The sequence below is a fragment of the Chlorocebus sabaeus genome, chromosome 12 (assembly GCF_047675955.1).
Source record: "Chlorocebus sabaeus isolate Y175 chromosome 12, mChlSab1.0.hap1, whole genome shotgun sequence".
NCBI lineage: Eukaryota > Metazoa > Chordata > Mammalia > Primates > Cercopithecidae > Chlorocebus > Chlorocebus sabaeus.
Genome location: NC_132915.1, coordinates 68,423,429 through 68,448,178, shown reverse-complemented (window position 1 = coordinate 68,448,178; position 24,750 = coordinate 68,423,429). Strand labels below are relative to the sequence as shown.

Genomic DNA, 24,750 nt, shown 5'->3' with positions numbered 1-24,750 from the left:
CATGGAAGAAAGTTTCAGGAGACCAAAGCCAGAGGAACAGTGATGCAAAGCAATCTAATCAAAGCGTGCATTATCTCAAATGGTGCAGAAAATGTCAGCGCCAGTTAATATTTTGCACCCAACATGATTTAGACCCGGGGCACATATTGTACTCCAAGCCTATCGTAAACACAATGGGCCATTTATTCACTGAACAGTAACCACGGTAATTACCCACAGGGAAAACATATGAGGTTGTTCAAGCAACAATTAATTGTGGACCTGGAACTAATGGGACAATAACGGTAAAGTAGCAACCGGAGTGTGATTCAGAAATCACATCAGAAAACCAATATTTTCCAAATTGTATTAGATAAGCATTTTGGGGGATGTGATGGTATATATGATGTCCCTGTCCCGAAATAGTTGCTCCCAGGTTTTTCTAATAGCTCCTTCCCCTACTGGTGAGCATAGGAGGCTTGCAGTGTTGTTTTAATCTCGTGAGAAGAATCACAGACAGTCGGTTTGAGGGGACTGTAGAGAGCTTCTATTTCCCGCACTCACTATGGGACCTAAATGTCACCTGAAGGCAGGTGCGCAGACCTTGATTTGGTTGGAATGATCTTCTTTGTTAGTCTGATGGAAGCCACTGATTCTTTTTTTCAGAAAAATGTGCATGTCTGCATACGTGGTCATGCAAATGCTTTCCTACAGTTTTTAGGAGATTCACAGACACTTTGAAGCCCTTCTGTTCTCACTAGGTTGTGGTCCAGTCTCTGCTTGCACACCTCCAGACACAGGGATCTCACTACTTCTGAGGGCAGGTTTTCCATGGCCAGACAACTCTAATGTGAGTGTTCCTCAGTGTGTCCAGTTGAAATTTCTCTCTCTCATTAGTCCTCTTCTACCCAGATTCTTTGAACATTGACAAAAGTCATTCTACCCTTGACCTTTACCGGTCTTGGGGTGTCTCTATCTTTGTTGGATCTTAGAAGTTGGTTTCTACAGGGGCTCTGTAGCTTCAGGTAATGGCTGAATTACTGTTGCGTGGTCAGCTCCAATAGATAGCAGATCCAGCAAGTCTAGATAGTGGCTGTCTACCCCCTAAACCAGACATGGAAGGGAACAAATCTCTACTGCCCCCCCACAAACTTTTGTAAGGGGAAAGTGGTTCTAGGGTGACAGAAGAAGCAATAAAGCAACTTCAGCTGGAGGCTGAAGGTACCAGATGTCGTTTCCCCGGATGCTGAAATTGGACCCTAGGATGTATCAAATCCAGAGCTCCTGCTGGGATAAGCAAGGGTTCGGGGAGATGGCTGGTGGCAGCAAAGACTGAGCTTGCTGCATCCATGCTCTCTCTGGGTTAAAGGTTTGAATGAAACCTTTTTTAAAAAAAGAGAAGGAGGGAGGGAGGGAGGAAGGAAGGACAGACAGACTAGAAGAAGCCATGGAGAAATTATTTTATAATCTCAGAGTAAGAGAGGCCTTTCTTAAATATGACACAAAACCTGAAGTCATAAAGGAAAAAAACTGGTAAATTCATCCTCATAAAAAAGAAACCATGTCTACATGGAAATGGCACTATAAACAACATCGAGAAACAAAGTACGAACTGGGAGAAAAATTAGCAACTTATAAAGGGTTAATTTTCTTAATATAAAAGATCATTTGTATAAACTGATAAGGAAGACGACAAGTCAAATTAGAAAACAAGCAAAAAATGTAAACAGTTTCCAGAAAGGAACTACCATGACTTTTACACATAGGAAGAAGCTGGGTGCGATGGCACGCCTGTAGTCATAGCGACTCAGGAGACTGAGGCCAGAGGCTTGAGCCCAGGGCTTCAAAACCAGACTAGGCAACATAGACCCCTTCTCTAAAAAGATTTTTAAATTAGCTAGGCATAGAGGCATACCCCTATAGTCCTAGCTACTCCGGAGACTGAGGCAGGTGGGGATCGCTGGAACCCAGGAGTTCCAGGCTGCAGTGAGCTATGATAGCACCACTGTACTCCAGTCTGGGCAACAGAATGGACCCTGTCTCTAAATAATAAATAAAATTTTAAAAAGCAGAAGAAATACTCAACCTCATTCACACTAAGAAAAATGCAAATTAGAACTATAACAAGATACCATCTTTTCACCATCATACTGCAAAGATCAAAAACTATGATAACTACCTTCTGTGGCTCAGGCTAAGGGAAGGAACAGAGATCAGAGGAAGTGTTATGGAAGAGGTGACATTTAGGTTGGGCCTTCAGGGACAGACAATTAAAATCCAATTTAACAACTTAACTGGCACTTAAAAGAAAAAGAAGAAATAATAAAGAGATCGATGGACAGCTTTGACTACCAAGTGTAAATTAAAATACACACACATAAAATGTAAAGGCAAACACAAACTGAGATATTTGCAACAACTATAATAGCCTGAGTTTGAATGCTATACATATAAAATATCTTCATTAAATTCAATCAGAAAAGCATTAGAATACCACTCAAAAAATAAACAAAGGACATGAAAAAGTAATTGCTAAAATAGGATATGCTACTAGTTAATAACCATAGGAAAAAGTTCAGCATTATCTATAATCATGAATGCGATATGATTCAGGGTTTTATTTGGTGATAAATCATTATAAAATTAGAATAACATTTTTTACTCCCTCTGTTGGCAAAGATATGGTGAGATTGGCCCTCTAATCATTCTTGGCTAGTAAATTTGCAAACTGATAAAATATTTTTTGGAAATAAGTATAAATCTTTAAAGACTCATATTCTTTATCTGGGAAATTTTACATCACAGATTCTATCTTACGGAAACATCCCAAAATATAGAACAAAAAATGCTATGTACAAAGATGCCTGTAGAATAATATGATGATAATGACAAATTAGAAATAATAGAAATAACCCCAAATTAGAAACGATTCAGTAAATTATGGTATATTCATATGCTGGAATATTGTGCAGCTATTATAATCTTTACAAAGAGTTTTTAAGGATACTGTTAAATGGGGAAAAACAGTTCAATTGTGCATGTAGAATGATTTCAGGATCTTTTTAAAAAATCCAATCACTGTGCATAGAAAAAGGACTGGGAAGGAATAGACGATAACATGAATGATGGTTCTTTAGGGAGGGGTAGATCATTGGCTATTTTTTCCCTTCTTTCTTCTTATTTTGCATTTTTAAACCTTCCCTTCCATTATGGTATGTTACTCTTACAATAAAAAAGTTTTAAAAATATCTGTCCCCATGTGTTTATGCTCCAAGTTGAAACCAACAGTCTCTATTCCAGTAGGAGAGATGCTGGGTCACAGCTGCGAGGCTCGTCAGTAAGAAGTGTTGTCTCTTTTGTGTCTTTCAGCTTTCTTTTGCTGCAACCACGCCTGTTCTAGCCGATAAGAAAAAATACCCTTATTTCTTTCGGACCGTCCCATCAGACAACGCGGTGAATCCAGCCATTCTGAAGTTGCTCAAGCACTACCAGTGGAAGCGCGTGGGCACGCTGACGCAAGACGTTCAGAGGTTCTCTGAGGTACGCTCGGCTCGTGTGGACACGGCCTCCCTTACTGCTTGCTGCTGTCATCTAGCAAGAGGCAATGTGGCTTAGTCAGGGATGGGTACTGTCACAGGGCTTTTAAGCAAGCGTTGGTTAGTGCGATCAAAGCTGTTTCACCGTTGACAAAATAGAGCTGGTAGCTGAGGAATTTCACTGGGCATGGGACTGGTGGAAACCATCATCAGGAGTGGACCTTCCCTGTCATTCTTTTTCTTGGCTACATCGTGTGGCTTATTCCCTCAGTGCCCCTGTGGGCTTGTCATTGTTATTGATGCTGTCATGACCATCTAAGATCACAGAGTTCCACCAGGGGGTGTTCAGCTGTGAGGAGAGTTTGGGGGAAGGGCTGGCTTGGACCAAAGATGCCAATGTCTTCTTAGATGGGGTAGAGTTTTGTTTGTTCTAAATGACTTACAAACACACCTTAATACATGGTAGGTGATTTTTTTGTTTTGTGTATGTGTTTTGTGGTGGAAAAAAAAAAAGCCAAAATAGAGGTAGGAAAAATGTAAACGTGTTGCTTTGCCCCAAGCCACCTAAATCATGCTTTCTCTCTGAAAGTTAACTCTGGCTTTCACTTTGGGGTTCATCTGCCTAGAACTTTTTCAATGTATTTGTTTTAAAGCCAAATGACTTCATACCATGTATATTCTTTTTTCACTTTACAACAGATCTTAGAAGCCTTGATTAACCTCATGGTTTAAAGGGACCTGGTGTTCTGTCAGATGGGTATATCGTAACTTACTGAGCCAGCCCCTCTGAACGTTGACCACTTTTCAATGGCACAGCCATACTCTCATGCCCAGGTGTGCGTCTCGGCAGTAGACTTCTAGAAGTGGAATTGCTGGGCCATTTAAAGTTTTGAGAGGGACTGACCTCCAAAAAGGCAGTTCTAATTTCTAGTCCCACCAACAGCATTTGAAAATTCCCATTTTCCCATATCCTTCCTAACAGTGGATATTAGCAAATATTTGAAACATTAGCCTCGCTCAGATGAGTACAAAATGACCTGTCTCTTTTCCCATTTGCTTGGTGCCTCCCACTTTCCTTTCTGTTCCCATGCGTGCTTTTGATACTTGGAGCCTCCAAAAACACAAGACAAACCAAGTGTTCTTAGCAGCCCAAGAGAAATAAACTTTAGCTGTGCGGAGAATTTCCATGTGTGAGGCAGGGGTCTAGACAGACCTCAGTGGGAGCGGTGGGGGGAGACACACAGCCTCTTACCAGCCTGGCAATGGGGAAAGGCCAGGCAGGGTGGCAAGAAAGTTGGGAGCAGAGCAGGGCTGGTAATCAACAGACCTGGTTTCCACTCCAGCTCTGCACTTACCTTCTGAGGTTCTTGCCCCCTGTCTCTTCCATGGGAAAGAGAGACCACTTCATACATTGGCTGTGTGACCTTGGAGAAGTTACCTCACTTCTCTGAGCTTCGATTCCTCCCCTGTAAAATGGGGACAATAACCTCTTGCATGCCTCCCTGCAGGGCTTCTGCCAAAATCCAATGAGTAATGGATTTGAAAGAGCTTCGTAAACTGTAAAGTTCATACACAGAGAGGGTTGTTTTTGGAGGTGCTTGAAAAGTGGAAGTGTTTGGCCCCACTGTCTGTGGGTATCCAAACAAGGCAAGCTTTTCACAGGCAAGACTGCTCCTCACCTTCCCACCTCTGTTTCTCAGCCCCTAGGAGGAGGCACAAAGGGAACTTGACCTCCAGCGGGAGTGACTCATTGCCAAACACTAAAGAGGCTTTTGCTGAAAGGCCGCCTTCATAGAGAAGCGAGAAATGTTCTAAAATGAGAGTGAAACAGGTGGATGGTAGAGGATAGGAAGGACCCATGCCATGGCCCCGTTAACAATGGACTTTGCCAGGATTTGGAGAGATCTGCTTTTTTCTTTTTCTTTTTTTCTTTTTTTTTTTTTTTTTTTTTTGAGACAAAGTCTCGCTCTGTCGCCAGGCTGGAGTGCATTGGCGTGATCTTGGCTCACTGCAACCTCCACCTCCTGGGTTTAAGTGATTCTCCTACTTCAGCCTCCCGAGTAGCTGGGACTACAGACACGTGCCACCACACTCAGCTAATTTATGTATTTTTAGTAGAGATGGGGTTTCACCATATTGGCTAGGATGGTCTAGATCTCTTGACCTCTTGAACTGCCCACCTCGGCCTCCCAAAGTGCTGGAATTACAGGCATGAGCCACCGTGCCTCGCCAGACCTGATTTTTTCTAATAGCATGTTTGGCTGTCAGAGCCTGAAGGACCCTTAGATACATATCTCCTACCCTCTTCATTTTGTAGGAGAAACTAAGACCCAGAGAGGGAAGGGGACAAAGTTCAAGGTGTCAAGGCACCTCTGAAGTCATGAAAGACTGTTCACAGAAAAGTCAGGACTAAATTTTGGGGTCCTGAACCCCTCAGTTCAGACTTCCCATTGCTCCTTCTTTTCTTCTCTAGCTTCCCAGAATTGCATGGGAACTACCTGCCAGCAGCCTCAAGAGGTTTGAAATTCCCACCAGACTGGGTCTAAAGAGGGTAAATTGTGGGCCTTGACATTGGTTGGGTGCCATATAGATTCCCAAAAACTCTCACAGACAGCCACCCTGTAAGGAGGAGTGATGGTTCCCATTTTACAGATGGGGAAACTGAGGTTTGCAGAGGGTGGGAGGCCTCTTGCCCCAGGGCATATGCTGGTAAAGAGCCCAGGCAGGGCTGGAAGCTGTTGTGTGTCCTCGCTACATGGTCCTCACTGGGTAATCTCAGGTCTTGACTGTTGGGTAGCACATCTTTCCCCTTGCACAGCCGTGTCGGGGCCCTCAGCCAGGGTTTCAGGGCATCTCAGTGGGAAACCTCTCTTCCCGAGGACAGGATGCTGCTTGCTGGTATTGCTGGCAAGGACCCCTCTTGATTTAAATCTCTCAGCCCAGCTGACTCCTCTCTGTGCCCAAGGGCTTTGGCATCCCTCTCTCAATGTCTGGGCTGCATCGCTGGAGTGCAGGCCCTGGAAACTTGCCAGGGGCTAACAGCTTTTCATGAGTGCAAAGGAAACTGGATTCCTTTTATGAAACTGGTCGATCAGCAGCGTCAAGCACTTCTGTTCCGGACTGGTGCACTGGAAGGAATGTCAAGTGAAAGCAATCCTGAAGTCGGAGGAGGTGGTGGAGGGGCTTTACTCCCATGGAGCTTATTATTGTGGCATTGGGACGGTGGAGGGGATAGAGGGCTGAGGGCCATCCTACCTAGGGACCAGCTGCTCCTGTGAGAACCCCCAGCCCCTCAGATTCAAGGTAAATGCATGGTAACCCAGAGGCTGCTCAGGACTTGGGTCCGAGGTACTGATCTCTAGGCCCACTTTGGCCAAGCATGGCTGTGTGACCCCAGGCAATTCACTTTCCCATGCTGATCCTAGGATGTATCAGATCTAGAGCTGCTGCTGGGACCAGGTTTCCATGGAGAGAATTGGTGGCTGGAAAGTTTCAGCTTGCTCTGCCATGCTCCCTCTGGATGAAAGATGTAAATGAAACAAAGGAAGAAGGGCTTGGTACCAGATGGACTGATCTCTGAGTCCAGATTTGCTAAGTGATGACTGTGAGATCCTAGTCCTCGTAGAGATCCAGTTTTCCCTTGTGTAAAATGGGACTATTTATCCTACCTCGCAGGTACTGAAGATGAGATGGTTACGTGAGAAAACAGAAATGGAAGATCTGTGCATAGTAGGTGCTCACTAAATAGCCATTTGCTTCTCCAGGGATTCATGGGGCAAACTGGGAATGCATGTCCATTCACTCAAAAAATCAGTGTGGCCTCCTATGTGCCATGGTCTGTGATAGGCCCTGTGCTGTGGAGGACCAGAGATCAATGACACTGGCTGGGGGTGAGTGGTGAGGCTTCCTACATTGAGTTCTCAACTCTGGCTCCTTGCTAGAATCACCAGGGAAATTTTGTTTTTAATACAAAATAAAATGTGCATTTTTGGATTTTCTTCCATTTCCTTTTCTTCATTTTTAATACCCTTATTGAGATATAATTTACATATCATACAGTTCATCTGTTGTTAATATACAATTCAATTATTTTTTATAAATTTTTTATGTTGGCCAGGTGTGGTGACTCATGCCTATAATTCCATCAGTTTGGGAAGCCACAGCGGGAGGATTGCTTGAGCCCAGGAGTTCGAGACCAGCCTGGACAACATGACAAAACCCTGTCTCTACAAAAAGAATACAAAAAATTAGCTGGGCATGAGGGTGCACACCTGTAGTTCCAGCTACCTGAGAGGCTTGAGCCCAGGAGTTCAAGGCTGCAGTGAGCTATGATTGCACTACTGCACACTTTTTGGGAGACAGTGAGACCCTGTCTCAAAAAAAAAAAAGTATGTATTTGTGCAACCATCGCAACAATCCAGTTTTAGAACACTTCATCACTCTAAAAACTCCCATGTGCCCATTTGTAGTCAGTTCCACCCCCCAGCCCCAGGAATAGTTTTACCTTTTCTGGAAATTTCCTATAAATGGGATTAAAGAACACGCAGTCTTCTGCGTCTGGCTTCTTTCACTTAGTGCAGTGTTTGAGGCCCATCATGCTGTGGCATGTGGCAGTGGTTTGTTTCTTTCCACTGCTGAGTGGTAATCCCCTGTACATCTGGGGAGCCTTGAAAATCCTGACGCCCAGGTCATCCCCAGAGCAATCACACTGAATGACCCTGGCGTTGGAGCCTGTCCAAGCTCTCCAGGTGGCTTCAGTGTGCCGCCAGCGTTGAGAACCCCTGTTCTGCATAATTGGCTGGGAGTCAGGAGCTCAGGGTGGAAGTGACGCCCTCTGGTGGTGGGAGACCTTGAGCTCAAAGTAGCCCCAATCTACCTGGTGGCCTCCGTCTACTTGGTGGCCCTCAGCAGGCCTGGGGACAGAGGAGCAGGATGGAGAAGGTGGAGGGAGGCCTTGATCCAGCACTGGGGCCCCGCCAGATGGAAGACAACAGTGGGGGTGTGAAGAGTTGGGGTGGTCCACGAAGTCTGGGTTGGAGAGGGATAGGCAGGCCAGTAACCCGTGTGCACATTGAGGGGCTACAGTAAGGAGCTGGAGGGTTGGGAGGCTGTGGACAGAGCCAGAAGAGGAGCATAAGTACTGAGAGGCCAGGCCCTGGTGATGTGTGAAGACCCCTTGTGGCATGGAGGTGCCGGTCACTGCAATTCAGGGCAAGGAGCTGAGAGGCCATTGTGCTGAGTGCCATTACATGGGCACTGCAGGCCCAGGAGGGAGATAGAGCTTGGGGTGGAGAGGAAGGCAGTGGGCAGGGGATGCCTAGGAAGACAGCAGAGGGAGGCAGGGGCATTTGGGTCTGTCTCCCTTTTCAAGTCTTATGATCTACCCAGCCATCCTCACCAAGTTATTCTTTGGGCTCTCAATTCTGTGTTGCACTTAACCAACTAAGTGCTTAAGTGCCCATAAGCCAATCACTTGCCGTCTCTGGGTCTCAGATTCCCCTTCTGTAAGCTAAGAGAATTGGGCCAGTTGACCTCTAAGATCCCTCTTAGCTCAAAGAATTTTGGATTCTAGGATGTGAGCTTATGGAGACCTGGCCTTTGACCCTGATCCTGCCACTCCCAGTGACATGGCCATGAGAATTACTTAGCCTCTTTGTGCCTCTGTTTTGTTTAAGAGACTACTTTTAGAGGATTTTAGATTCATAGCAAAACTGAGAGGAAGGTACAGAGATTTCCCATACGCTCCCTGCCCCCACACAGGCACAGCTTCCTCATTGTCACCATCCCTGTCAGAGTGGCCCATTTGTTACATCTGATGAATCTCCATTGACACGGCATCATCACCCAGACTCTAGAGTTTACATTAGGGTTCACTCTTGGTGGGTTATGTTGAATGGTTTTGGACAAATGCATAATGACATGTATTCATCATTATAGTATCAGAGTATTTTCACAGCCCTAAAAGTCCTCTGTCTGTTTACTGATTCCCCATAGTTTTGCCTTTTCCATAATGTTGTTTAATTGGAATCATACAGAACGTAGCCTTTTCAGATTGGCTTATTTCCCTTCTTTAATATGCATTTAACTTTCCTCCGTGTCTTTTCATTGCTTGATAGCTTGTTCAGTTTTAGTACTGAATTAACACAGCTGTCCCTTAGGAACCATAGGGGATTGATTGGTTCCAGGACCCCCGTGGGTACCAAAATCTGAGGATGCTCAAGTCCCTGATATAAAATGGTGTAGTGTTTGTATATAACCTATGCACATCCTCCCATATTCTTTAAATTATCTCTAGATTACCTTTAATACCTAATACAGTGTAAATGCTAGGTAAATAGTTGTTACACTGCATTGGGTTTTTTTGCGTGTTATTTTTTTGTTGCTCTGTTGTTATTTATTTATTTATTTATTTTTAAAATATCCTCCATCCTGACTGAGTGTGGTGGCTCATGCCTGTAATCCCAGCACTCTGGGCAGATCACCTGAGCTCAGGAGTTCAAAACCAGCCTGGCCAACATGGTGAAACTCCGTCTCTACTAAAAGTACAAAAAAAAAAAAAATTAGCTGGGCATGGTAGCGGGTGCCTGTAATCTCCGCTACTTGGGAGGCTGAGGCAGGAGAATCACTTGAACCTGAGAGGTGGAGGTAGCAGTGAGCTGAGATGGCACCACTGTCCTCCAGCCTGGCAACAGAGTGAGACTCTGTCCCCTCCCTGCCACAACCCCCTTGCCCCTCGCCGAAAAAAAAAAAAATCCTCACTCCATGGTTGGTTGAATCCATGGATGAAGAGCCTGTGGTTACCACAGGTCAACAGTATCCATTGTCAGGATGTACCACAGTTTATCCATTCACCTACTGAAGGATATCTTGGTGACTTCTAAGTTTTTGCAATTATTAATAAAGCTGCTCTAAACATCCATGCGCAGGATTTTGTGTGGACATCAGATTTCAGCTTCTTTGGGTAAATACCAAGGAGTTCCACTGCTGGATCATCTGGTAAGGGTATGTTTCATGTTGTAAGAAAACGCCAAACTGTCTTCCAAAGTGGCTGTACCATTTTGCATTCCCACTAGCAATGAATGAGAGTTTCTGTCACTCCCCATCCTCTCCAGTATTTGGTATCGTCAGTGTTCTGGAGTTTGGCCATTCTAATAGATATGCAGTGGTATCTTGTTGTTTTAATTTGCATTACCCTCATGTCATATGATGTGGAGCATCTTTTCATAGGCTTCTTTGCCATCTTTTTTTCATCTTGAGCATAAGGATAATAATAGCACCTACCTCTTAGGGTTTTTGGGAGGATTCAATGTGTTAGGATACTTAAAGTCCGAAGAAAAGTGCCTGGCTCATCCTTAACGCCATGCAAGGGGCAGCTGTTGTTTTTATTATCATCCAGAATCAGGTGCCTTAGCCCGTGGCTGGCCCCCATTCAGGAGCCCCACTGCATGGCTGAGTTTCTGGGCCTGCCATGAGCATGGCTGCCTTTCCCTTTTCTCCCTCCAAGCTCCAAGACTCCCCACCTAGTCACTGGTCCTCAGTGATATCAAGGCTTCTGAGGTTGACCTTTCTGTACTGATGACCTCTCTCAAGTGGCAGACCCCACTGAGGTGAGGCCCTTAATCTGCCCAAGACCAAAAGGTCACCAGCTGCAGAGTTTCCTCTTCAAAGCACCTGCCCTTTCAGGCCCTCCAGGGCCCTGCCTAGCCCTTTGAAACCTTCCCCCCTTGCTAAGTTGCCATCTGCCCCACCAAAAGGGCCTCAGGTCAACTCCTCTAAAGTTACTACTTACTCTTCCAGAGTAGTTGCCTGGGAGACACTTCTGCAGGGAAGGACAGGGAGATCCTGGGCTTGCATCTGATCCAGAAGCCACTCTTGTTAGAATCATCATCCTCTCCTGCTGCTCTCAGCAGGAACAAGCTCCTTAGCATGGCTAGAGACCCTTTATGGTCTCCCTGAGGCCTCCTCCTCTGTCTCACCTGCAGTCCCTTCTTCCTTTGCCCCTTTGGTCCAGCCACACCTCCATGTTGGCTTCTCTCTTGGCAGGAACATCCTGCCCTCCATCTGGCTCAACCTCCCCAGCTCGCTCCAGGTATGCCGTCTCTGTGCTCTTCCTCCTCAGTTTTCTCCCCATACCAGTTCTTTGCATGATGCCGTACAAGACACCATTTGCTTCCTCATCTCTCACCCACTGTTACTGGACAGGAGATGAGATGAGATGATGGATGAGAGCCACAGCGGATTCCTGTGTCCCCTCACCCTGCATGCTCCCTGGTACAGGTGTGTTCAGTGAGGATTTCGGTACATGATTCCTGATCCATTAGGCCAGATTCTTAGGGACAAATGCAGTTCTTTCCCTCCTGTTGTCCTGAGTCCACCTGTTCCTGGGATGGTGAGATGAAGGTGTAAGGGGTGCAGAGAAACCCCAGCCCCAGCACCCAGGCTTGTGATGAGTCGATTCCCTCTCTTGACTGCCTCCTGCCTGAGTCATCTGGGCCATCGGAAGAGCAGCAGGGAATGATGGATGATTCTAACAAGGGTGACCCGTAGGTTAGATGCAAGCCCAGGGTCTCCCTGTCCTCCCCTGCAGGAGTGTCTCCCAGGATACTGCTCTGGAAGAGTAAGCAGTAACTCTAAAGGAGTTGACCCGAGGCCCCTTTGGTGGGACAGATGGCAACTTGGCAAGAGGGTATGGTCACAATGGGCCAGGCAGTTCTGGAGAGCCAGCAAGTCTGACTCCTGCAGAATTCTACGCAGGTCCTGCCATCATTTCTCAACTTGAAGTCTTTTTTGGATGTGACATTGTTTGTTGGTGGAAATTCTTCTAGAGATCTCAATGGAAAGTTCTGGACCAGCCACTGGCATCAACAGTCCCCAGGAACCTGCCACGTGGTTGCTTATAGGGGATGTCGGTGTTGGGCTTTGGGAATGCACACATGGTAGTTTGTGTCTAAGTTAATTTTCCTGACTTTGTCATCCTGGGAGAATTTTTTCCTGAGTTGTTAATGCTTCCAAATACTCTCTTTTCAGGATTGGGCAATACTGACTTCTACACCAGTGGTTCTCAAAGTGTGGTCCCTGGACCAGCATCATCAGCAGGACCACCTGAGCTCTGTCCCAGCTCCAGTGAATCAGACACTGTGGGATGGGCTCAGCTTTATGATTTTGATGCAGCTAGAGTTTGAGAACCACTGCACTGAAGGAATGGACAGCCTTCAGGTGGGACCACTGTGCTCCCAAGCTCACTTTAGCTAAGAACAAGGCCAGGCACACTTGGAGGGTGGAGCCACCTCTGAGCTCTGCCCTTGGCATCCTTCCTGGCTGCAGGATCACCTGGGCTGCCAGCGTATCTGCAGATCTTTTCTCATTAGGAGACAGAGGGGACTCCCGACGGATCAGATTCTAATCCTAATCGTACTAGTGCCCCACCTCTGGTCCCAACTTTTATCTGAAGAACTTACTAATGCTTTTAGGTGACCTGGCTGCCTGCATCCTCTCCTTCTCTGTGCTCTTCCCTCGAGCTCTGCAAGGGGCCAGGCCTGCCTGTCAGCCAGCAGGAACAACTTCTTCTCTGTCCTATCCAGACCTTGGTGGCTGTTTATGGCAGCCTCTTTGGCATTTGAAGGGTTGGAGTAGGTCCATTATTTCCCAGAGATGGTTTAAATATATGATATGATTTTTGTATAATTTTGATAGCCCTGTATTTGTGTTATACACTAGGAAAAAGTAAAATGATGACTAGCACATCAAAACTGTACTTCACGGATATTATTGCTTAGGATGGAACCCCTGTTTAAAAAGTGAGACCGTTCAATTGAAAATACTAATTAATGCTTGCATAGGTGGTGCATGGACATGGTGAAATGGCCTCTAAGAGGTGCAGAAGTGACTGAAGTTTGGAGACCACTGGGATGAATAAAAAGCACTTAGCCGCCTGTTTATTTAACTCATGAGAGTAGGTGGGTGAAGGGTGGAGAGTGGGACTGGCAATAGGCTTCTCCTTGAAGCTCTGATCCAAAGCAGATAATCAATGGGAAAGGCATTTGACCAATGTCAAGAATCAGCCCCACAGGCCTTCAGTCTTCTGCTGAGGCTCCATAGGGACAGATCTTGGGGTTCCAGCAACACTTGTTCTTTCATGCGAATGTCCCCTGTGGGAAGTGCAGCCCACTAGCAGGTGCTCTCTCCTACCCACCCTGGCAGAGTGGGAAGACCCCCCCTGGGCGAGTGCCACCACCTGTCAGGGGCTCCAGTCTCTAGTGCTTCTGCCATCTTGGAGCGGTGTGTGTACATCTGCTGCATTTCCAGGATGTTTTGCTCAGTGGTGGCTGCCATGGCTAAGCCTACTGAAGAGAAGACAGATGTCCGAGCTTGGATGCCTTTGTCTGGCTCAGAGCTCCTGCCCTCGGAACAGATGGCCCACTAGTCTCCTCCTCCCTCCACTCCAGAGCAGAGAGAAGATGGCTGTCCCATTTGTGGTTCAAAAGGAAGACCTCGGGACCTAGTGGATGGTTCCCTCTAACACTCCACACCAGATCCTCAGAGTGGAATCCTTCTCTCCACTCCACATGGACCCCGCTCAGAGAGGCTAGGGTGACTGGCCATGGGTCTGTGGTGCCAACGCCAAGGTCCTGAAGGGCTGGGTGAGTGTTGCACTCTCTGCTCAAGAGGGCATGTGATATTAGATTAATGTATCCTCCACTCAAGCTGTGAGGATCCTGGAACACAGCGCTGACTGAGTGTGCCTTCTTTGAAACAGTCCACAGGAGATCTGTGGGGGAAAGGACCATCCACGGTGACCTCAGAACCCTCACCAGGGACACTTCCAGGCCAGGCTCCCAGGGCAGGACTCAAGCCCTGTGAAGCACTCCCCGACATCAGGACCTCAGGAGGAGGAAAATGTGATTAAAATCTCATCTGCCGGTTATTGAGAACCTACTGTGTGCCAGGTAGTTATGTTCAATTCTCCAGCATGGTGTGGTCTCCTTTTTTCTTTTTTTGAGACAGAGTTACCCTCTGTCATCCAGACTGGAGTACAGTGGTACAATCGTAGTTCACTGCAGCCTCAAAATCCTGGGCTCAAGCGATCTTCTGTCTCAGGTTCCCGAATAGCTGAGACTACAAGCACATGCCACCACGCCTGGCTATTTTTATTTTCTTTTATTTTTTGTTGAGACAGAGACTCATTTTGTTGCCCAGGCTGGTCTCGAACTTCCGGGCTCAAATGATCCTCCCACCGTGCTGGTATTACAGGCGTGAGCCACAGCACCTGGCGCTGTCTCCCTTTTATAGAGCGGACTCCCTCAGAGAGGATTAAGTAATTGCCAGGGTCTCACAGCCATGAAGTGGCAGGTATAGACAAGAACCCTAGTTTGTGCCTGCCCTTGTGGAGAAGAGGAAGCCAGGAGTCTGGGGCCAATATCCCCCAAGCCTCTGCACCCCACCTACCACAGAAGCAGGGAGGTGAATATATAGGCCGATCAACCATGTCTCAAGGGGACCTCTTCACAGTCCTTTGGAATTTTTGCCATGGGATCCTGCATTGAATTTTTATTATTTCCCAAGTTGGGAATCTCAGAGCAGAGCACTGTCCCTTCACGCTGCTCCTACCACCCTTCCCGGGACACGTTGTTTCTGCCGGTCCTCTTGGCTGACAGGATAGTGCATCTTGTAGTGTGTAGGTTCCCTAGAGCTATTCTGGTACATTCTGGCTGTGGTTTCTCCCCCAAGGCCCATCTGCCAGGCTTGGGTAGTGCCAGAGCCACATGAGCAAAGCAGTAGAGTTGGGAAGGTGTGTGGAACCTTCAGGAAACAGCAAAGAGTCTGTTGGGGCTCCATAGCTCCATGAACAGAATGAGAAGTGGAAGGATGAGCTGGGAGGCAAGAAGGATAGTGAAGACCCCTGCCTGCCTCTAAGTTGGGACTTTACCTGTCAGCAGTCAGGAGCCATGGATGGTTTTAAAATGAGAAGAGAGATAGGAGCAGCACTGAGGGCCAACTGGGAGGAGCAGACCAGAGGCTGTGAAAGCAGCCAGGAGGTTACTGCAGTAATTCAAGGGAAAAACAAGAAGATTGCAGTTACTTTCTTACCATAAAAATGTCAAGTTCTTTTTTGTGGTTGTTTTTATTTTAAAGTACTAATTATTGTTTTTTAATTGTGATATGGATATGTACTCAATGCAGAAAACTTTGAATAAAAATGTCAAGTTCTTTTTTGTGGTTATTTTTATTTTAAAGTACTAATTATTGTTTTTTAATTGTGATATGGATATGTACTCAATGCAGAAAACTTTGAAAACACAAAAGAGCACAAAGGAAAATTTAAAATTGGCCATAACCTACCCACTGAAAGGTCATCATTAACATCTTGGCTGATGTCTTTACCATTTTTTCAATGCACATAAATGAATGTGTGTAAATAAATACATGCTCTTGCTATTGAAATGGCTTCTTAACAATGCCGGGGGAATGTTTTCTCAGGTCAGCAAATGTTCTACGTGAATCCTAATGGCTACAGCACTTCTTGACTTGACCCCAATCTGTGCCATAGCCCTGATGTGTTTTGAATTGTATTTGCCTCCAGTCATATTTATCCTCCAATCTGTACCCTTTCTTCTTATAGTCCAATAATTCTGCAAATATCTTGTCCATGAATGGTCTTCTTGTTTTTTCCAAAACGATTGGGATTTTTTTTCTTAACATTTTTTTTTTTTTTTTTTTGGCCAGCCATTTCAAGGATTTGGAGATGGGACAGGAGGTGGATGTGTGTTTGCTCTCACCGTCTTTATCCAATTCCTGTTTAAAGTATTCTACCCTGTGCGTATGCCATCAGTTACTCAAGAAGGCCCCCATTATTGAACATGGAAGTAGTTGCCAATTTTTACTGATTATAAATAATGCAGTAAACTCATACTTGTACATTTGTGGGAACATCTCTGATTATTTTCTGAAGATAAATTCCTAGAAATAGCATATGCACATTTTTGAACCTTTTGTACATATTGCCAAATTGTCCTCCAGAAAGATCATACCAATTTAGAGTTTCATAGCAGTATACAGGAGCATTCCCTGCCAATATTGTGTATTATTCTTTTCTGATTTTTGGCAATTGCTATTTTAATTTGCATTTCTTTCATTACTATTGAGATTGAATTTCTTTTTTACTAAGAATATTTCTCATTTCTGTTTCTCCTTTTGTAAATTGGCTGTTCATGTCGTTGGCACTTTTTCCTATTAGACTGTTCTTTTTTTACTGATTTATAAGAGCTCTTTATAAAGGAAGGGTATCATATCAGCCTTTTGTCACATTTGTTAAGATATTTCTCCATGTTTCATGTGACATTTAATTTTGTTTTTGATGTTAGTTGATCTAATGAAAAATATAGTGTGTTATACAGTCAAATTTATCAAGACCATTTTTTTTTCACCTTTCCATTATGCTTGGCAAGCTCTTCCCATCTCCAAAATTTTTGTAAATACACACCTATGTTTTCTTCTAGCATATTTTTTACTTCATTCTTCAATTTATCTGGAATTTCAGTATACGGTCTGAAATATCAACCTTTCCTCTCCTGCCATTATAGTCACTCAATTTTTCTTTCAGCACTTAATATATCTTTTTCTGATTTACTTAAAATGCCTATGCTAAATGTTATCTTTAGAAAATAATATATTACACTTTAGCATGTGATTTAGGCCAGTTCTGTATGACAGAAATATAATGCAAACCAACATATATAATTTTAAATTTTCTAGTAGCCACATTTTGTAAAGTAAAAAGAAACAGGTAACATTAATCTTAATAATATATTTTATTTAATGCAACATATCCAACATGCTATCATTTCAACATGTGTCACTAGGATTTCAAGTGCTTGATAATCACATGTGGCTGATGGCCACTGTCTTGGATGGTGCAACTTTTGACTGTTGCTGAGTTTTTACATTTTGTTCCATTGATCTGTCTATGCTGGAATGGGTACCTCAGGGTTTCTTTATAATCTAATGTGCAGCTCTCCTTTCTTTGTTAACAATTGCCTTCATTTTCACCAGTTTAATTCTTGGCATTTTCGTTTGAATTTCAGTTACTTTAATTAATTTGTAGAAGAGTTGACATCTTTATAATACCATGTCTTCCCACTCATGCATATGGAACATCTCTCCATTCAAAGTTTCTTGTTGGATCCTCAGCAAAGTTTTGTCATTTTCTTCACACAGGTCCTTTCCATGAACAGTTAGGTTTATTATCAGGCATTTTACATTTATTATTGCTTTGGGGAATGGGATCTACTTTGCTTGATGTTTTTAAGTGGTTATTGGTGGGATATGAGAAAGCTATTGATGTAAGTATCCACATCTTATGACTGGCTATATTGAATTCCTATTATTTCTGCTAGTTTTTCTCTCTTAATTCTCTTGGATTTTCTAGATAGATACAATAACATCTGGAGCAAGAATAAACTTGCTTTCTATTTTCCAGCATTATGGCATCTTTATTTTCATCATTTTTCATTGAGGCGGTACTACACGGTGGTAAATGACAGTCATAGCAGAATGACCGTCTGGGTTCTAATTCCAGCTCAGCTACTTGCCAGCTGGGTGACTCTGGGCAAGTTGTTTAATTTTTCTGTGTCCCTGATAATGGGGAAATGCTAATATAATGTTAGGTGTCATGAGTATTAAGACAGCTAACAAATGTAAAGCATTTAGGGCTTAGAACAGTGTCCAAAGGAGTGAATACCCACTATTATCTATAATATATATTATATAATACATATATATTATATTATTGTATATTATTAACATAAGAATAATATGTATTATTGTTGTTAATATTGTTTTATTCACCAGATGTTCTAGAGTTATATTTTAAAATAGTGATAACAGTGGGTATTCTTGCCTTGTCCTTGACTTTAATGAGAATGCTCCTAGTAAGGTTTGATATCTGTTAGAAGAGCAGATACTCCTCATCCTCTCAAGGGATGTTCTATTTTTATTTACTCAGTGTTTGTACCTATTTAGCTATGCATGCTAAAATGTCAGATGCCTTTTTAGAATTTAGATTGATAGCTATGGATTTTTCCTTTGATCTATTAGTGTGACAAATTATAGTCATCAGTTTCCTTGTATTCATTTGGTAATACATTCATTCATTTAAGACATATGTATTGAGTGCCTAGCCTGTGTTGGTCACCATTCTAGGCGCTGTAGACACATCAGTGAGTAAAACAAATTCCCTGCCCTCAAGGAGCTTACATTCTAGTGGGGGAAACAAATGATTAAAAAAAATAATGAGCAAATAAATTTAAAATATGTCAGATGATAATAAGTGCTAGGGAGACAGAGTAGAGTTAAGGGAGTAGGAAATCCCATGCAGAGAGCAGTGAAGTCAAGGAGAGCCTCAAAGAGGTGATGTTTGGGCAGACATCTGAAAGCAGTGAGGGGCAGGGTATACGGAGACCTGAGAGAAGAGGGTTCCAGGCAGAGAGAACAAATGCACAAAAGTCCTGAGGTGGGAGGGACTCTGGAAGTGCTGGAGCAGTGTCAGGGAGGCTGTGATGACTGAAACAGGGTGGGTGTGGGAGAAGTAGAGCGGTTGGTGTGGAGTGGAGGTGGGGCAAGAGATTTGTGGTTCTTTTAGGACATTCGTGAAGATTTTGGCTTATACTTTGAGTCAGTTGGGAAACTATTGGAGAATGTTTTGGATTTTGTTTTTACTGAGAAAAAATTCACATACCATAAAGTCCACCATTTTAAAGCGTACAATTAAATGGTTTTCAGTATATACACAATAATGTGCAACCATTACCACTATCTAATTTGATAATATTTCATCACTCCAAAAAGAAATTCCACATCCATTAGCAGCCACTCATTTTCTCTGACCCCCAGCTGTTAATCTACTTTCTGTCTCTATAGATTTGCCTATAATGACATTTCATATAAATGGAATTACAAAATATATGGCATTTTGTGTTTATTTCACTTAGCATAAGGTTTTCAAGGTTCATCCATGTTGTAGCATGTATCAGCACTTCCTTTCTTTTTTATGGACAAATAATATTCTAATTTGTGGATGTAACACATTTTGTTTATTATTCACCAGTTGATGGATATTTCAGTTGTTTCTACTTTTGACTATTATGAATAATGGTGCCATGAACATTGTGTACAAATTTTTATGGGGATGTATGTTTTCATTTCTCTTGGGTTTACACCTACAAGTGGAATTGCTGGGTCATTTGGTAACTTTACGTTTAACATTTTGAGAAACTGCCAAACCATTTTCTGGTTTGCATCTATGGATATACCATTTACATTCCCACCAGCAAGGTATGAGGGTTCCAGTTTCTCCACATCCTTGCAAACACTTGTTATTTTCCATTTTAAAAGAGACTATAACCATCTTAGTGGGTGTGACATGGTGTCTCATTGTGGTTTTGATGTGCATTTCTCTAATGAATAATGATGTTGAACATGTATTCATGTGCTTATTTGCTATTTGTATGTCCTCTTTGGAGATATGCCTATTCAAATCCTTTGTCCAATTTTTAATTGAGTTGTTTGTCTTTTTGTTATTGAGTTGTAAGAATTCTTTATATATTTTGGATTAGAGCATATCAGATAGGTGACTTGCAACTATTTTCTCCCATTCTAAGGTTCTTTTTACTTTCTTAATGGTGATTTTTGCACAAAAGTTTTTACTTTTAATGAGGTCAAATCTATCTTTTTTTCCTTTGCTGCTTTTACTTTTGATGTCATATTTAAGAGACCATTGTCTAATTCAAGGTCATGAATACTTAAACCCATGCTTCCTTGTAAGAATTTTATAGTCAGATACAATCCCTGATCTTTGGTCTCTTTTGAGTTAACTTATGTATTTGGTGTGAGGTAAGGTTCCAACTTCATTCTTTCATATGAAGCTATTCAATTGTTCCAGGACCATTTGTTGAAAAGATTATTATTTCTTCATTAAATAGTCTTGGGACCCTTGTTGAAATCAACTGACCATTGTAGTATGGATTTATTTTTGGACTACTGGAGAATTTTTTTTTTAATAAGAGGGATTTTATCTGACTTAGGTTTTTAAAAGTGGTACTTTTGACACCACCGAGTAGAGGGTGGTGGTGACTTGAACTAGATAGTGAAAATCAATCAGATTCTACATATTTTTTGACAGTAGAGCTGACAAGATTTCCTGATGGAATGAATGAGAGTGTGAGTGATAAACAGTGAGGCATCAAAGATGGCGCCAAAGTTTTTTATCTGAGCAACTGGACAGAATGAGTTATCACTTCTCAACTTGAGGGAGAGTGCAGAGGAGCAAGCTTCAGTGAAGGGGGTCAACAGTTTAGATATGCCTGGTTGAATATCCAGATGGAGAGGTTGAATAGGCTATTGGATAAATGGGTCTGGAATTCATATTTACATTAAACCATATTGGCATTCTACTGTTTGTTTATGCTGTTTGTTACTCTTTTAACCAGTTCATCTATTTTTTTCTGTAAGTACATATGACAATTTATATTTTGCTGTGATTGTGCTGTCTTTGTCAGGTTTAGTTGTCAGGAATATTCTAGTTTTACGACAAGAGTTGGAAAGCTTTCCATGTTTTTAGGTGTCCTATATAGTTTATAGATACAAATTAACTGCTTTTTGAAAATAAAAAGGTGAGTCTATGAAACCATCCAGGATTTTATATTTTTCAGTCTGCCCTTTTTACAAGTTATCTTTGTAGCTTCTTCCATGCTTATTGATTTTGGCTGTATACTCCTTAAATAGATTTAGTAACATATTTTCCAGAAAATAGTCCATTTCTTTGGGATCTTCAAATTTATTAGCATATATTTCAGTACAATTTTTAAAGTCTCTGCTTTTTGTTATATGCTCTTTCTTGTTTTTTGCACTTTTCCCCTTGATTAGCTAGTTTGCTTCTTTTATTGACGTAATTGTTATTAACATCTTAAATTCTGTGGGAAAGAAATGTTTACATTTTTTATTATTTTTTCAAATAAAATTAAACCTGGATCAAGCACTCCATCTGCCAGATACACTAGGATCAGTGTCTCTGTCTTGAAGTATCTATCACCCTCTTCTAAAATGACCAACAACTCTACTGGGTTTTCTAATAGAAAGCTGGGAGAGCCTGCATTCTGCAGCCCTTGCTTTCTCCTGCCACTTGGGTGTGCTGTGGACACTGGTCTGATTGGTTACTGCTGCTAATCTAGGTTCTTGGACACACTTCCTAGCATCCTCAAGCTCCTCCTATGGATCTAGAACTCTGTTGGCTTTTGTTGGCTTTTTCTTCTCAGATATCCATATCCCCACAGGTCAGAGAGGGTTCCTCTTAGAGCTCTACTCCCAAATGGTCCTGTTATTCCATTTTGCTACGTAATAGAGCTACATGTTTATCTTCCTTCTTAAAAAGCTACTTGATTGCTTGGGGGAGGGGAGGTCTACTTGCTTCTCCTTTAAAGATTACTCATCTTTTCAGACATTTCTCTTGCTAAAGAAGATAGCAAAAAACACAAGTTAACTCTTCAGTAAGGCATCCCATTATCTTGTTTTTCAACCAGAGGATCAGCCCTTGGATTCTTACTGGCTGTGCTTTATCTACTTCTTAATTTATTTGCTTTTGCTTTTCTCCTGAATAATACCTTCCCTTTATATGTAGGTTTCTTTCACCATTCTTCTTCTAACTTCTTAATGTGCATACTTATTTTTACTCTTGTTTTGGTTGCTATTAAATGTATTGAAGCATATAAATGTCTTTGATTATAGCTTTGATCAAATCTTATAGTTTTAGCTAAATAATATCTCATCCTCATTATAATAAAACTATGCTACAATTGTACTTTTTTTTTTAATATATAAAGAGGAGTTTATTAAGGAGTATTAATTCACACAATCACAAGGTAAGGTCCCACAATAGGCTGTCTGCAAGCTGAGGATCAAGGAAGCTAGTACGAGTCCCAAAGCTGAAGAACTTGGAGTCTGATAAAATATCGGTCTTTTACTTCCCTAAGTGCCAACCTAGGAATGCAACAATATCTATTGTAAGTTACAGAAATTAGTACACTTGTTTACTCTCCATCCCTCACTGCCTATAATTCTGTATTGTTATAATCTGAGTTTTTATTTGATTTTACTCTTTACGTTGTAGATATGCTTTCTTCAGTTGTTATTTGAGATTTTCACTTTATGAAACTGTACTGTAATAACTATGATTTTAAGACTCAAATCCATATTTACATGACTAATTTCTTGTGACATGAGTCGGTTTCATGAGTTACATCTTTTGATTTATCTCTCTGTGGCATGAGTACATCTTTTGTTTTTCAGGAAGGTCATTTGAGTTTTATATCTATGCCCTTGCATAAATCACAGTTTCTCTCTGTAGCTTTGCCTATGAATGACAAGTTATCTAAGTATAAATTTCCATGATCATAAGCTCTCTAGACATTACATCAATGTTGTAATAAAGTCTGATGCAATCTGATTTGTTTCCTTTGGAGATAAAGTTTTTTTAATCCCCTGTACCGGTTGCTTGTAGGATTCTTTCTTTATTTTTGAAACTCATAAAGAAAAAATGGCACATAGCTGATTTTTGTTTTGTCTAAATTATGATTACATTTTTATTTGAGGAATCTAGTCTTTCTTCTGATTGCAGAAGTTTTCTTTTATTATATCTTTAATTATTACTCTTTTGTTCTGGTATCTTTTTTAGAAATATCAATAATTCATGAGTGAGCCTTTGTAGTTTATTCTCCATATTTTTGTTTTCTCTCTGGTCATTTTAATCTTAGTCCTTTTCCTTCACATTGTGAGACAGCATCTCAAGATTGTCCTCCACAATATTCATCAGTTTTTTTTAACAATTAAATCCTGCTCCTTGTTGCTTCTAATGCTTCTTAAAATTCTCATAACATTATTCATTTCCAGTCATTATTATCTTAACTATGCCTGGTTTCTTTTATTTCAGTTTCTTCTATTGTTTATTTTATTTTTTAGATTTAGAGTCCAGATTTTCTTTAACCTACATGAAATACAAAATGGGTATTACAATTTACTTTCATTTCCTACAGCAAGTCTTTTTAGAGATGATATTCTTTCTTTGCTTGCGATCCTTGTTTGTTTCCTTTATAGTTCAGAAAGTTTTCATAGGTTCCATATGCATTTTATGCCTTCCATGACCTGGTATTCGCTTACAGCATGGGTGAATTCTTCTTGAGTCCCCTCGTTGTTTTATCTAGATGCTGTTAAATTCTTCACCTTGGATATTTATCTGGAAGACTGGATTATGACATTTTATATGACCAGCCCAGGGGCAAGCAGCAAAGGGATTAGGAAACCATTTGGTGGTGTGGGCATTTCTTGTTTAAATGGTTTCTTTGTGAGTTTGTCAAACAGCTGCTCCAGATGTGCAGAGTTCCCCCTGGCCTCTGCCTTTGTTTACTTGCCTGCTGTGTCTGCAAGATGCCTAGGCCTGTCCTACAGAAACTGGACTTCAATAGGCTTTGCTTGTTCTTAGATCTAATAACCCAACCATTCCTGAAGGCTGCTGGGCTGCAGGGTGACAGGTGGACTCCTTAGTGAGAGGTAGGCTCTGCACGTTCCTGTGGCCCAGCCTCTCCTCCAGCACTCATTCACCCATCAGAGGCTGCGAGGTCAGTCTTGTCAGCACATCCACCCTCCCTGCAGCACCACACTACTTTCTCAGGAAGGACAGCCGTGAGTCAGCCTTCAATCTGGTTCTGTTGGCACTGTACCTAGCAGAAATTCCTCAAAGTTGGTGGCATATTGATGGCACTCTTTCCTATTTTCCAAGGCTGAAGCAGATTCCCCCCTATTTTTATATTCCCTTGGTCCTTTCTGTCACTTTCAGAAGGAGGTAGCTTAGGTGGGAGTTGGACATCTGTGCTTAGCTTTACCATCTTTCTCAAAAGTTTCATAGTTAACATTGTTTCTCATACTTTGTACTTTGGTATACAGACATATGAGAATTCCTGAGCATTTCCTGTTCCGCGGCCCCCTTTTAAAATTCCTCATATATATTGGCTGTCTTCATATCTGGTTTTATAGTTTTTCCTGGGCACTTTTCCTCCCCTTCTCAAGTTCCAGTTTAGCATCCTCTTGATCAGATGGAGCATTCTCCTGCCAAATGTGGTGTTGCCAGTCTTGGGGCAATGAGTTCTGTCCCTTGCCAGGGACTCATCATCTGGCATCCTGAGCCATATCC

At 42.4% G+C, this 24,750-nt stretch overlaps 1 protein-coding gene across 1 annotated transcript in view; it reads left to right on the top strand.

The window, feature by feature from the left end:
• GABBR2 (gamma-aminobutyric acid type B receptor subunit 2) overlaps positions 1-24,750 on the top strand; it is a 419,145-nt gene that overhangs the window by 169,998 nt on the left and 224,397 nt on the right. The window contains exon 3 of the mRNA XM_007968615.3: positions 3,349-3,519. Coding sequence (XP_007966806.1) covers positions 3,349-3,519 — 171 coding nt within the window. The remainder of the gene's footprint in view (positions 1-3,348; positions 3,520-24,750) is intronic.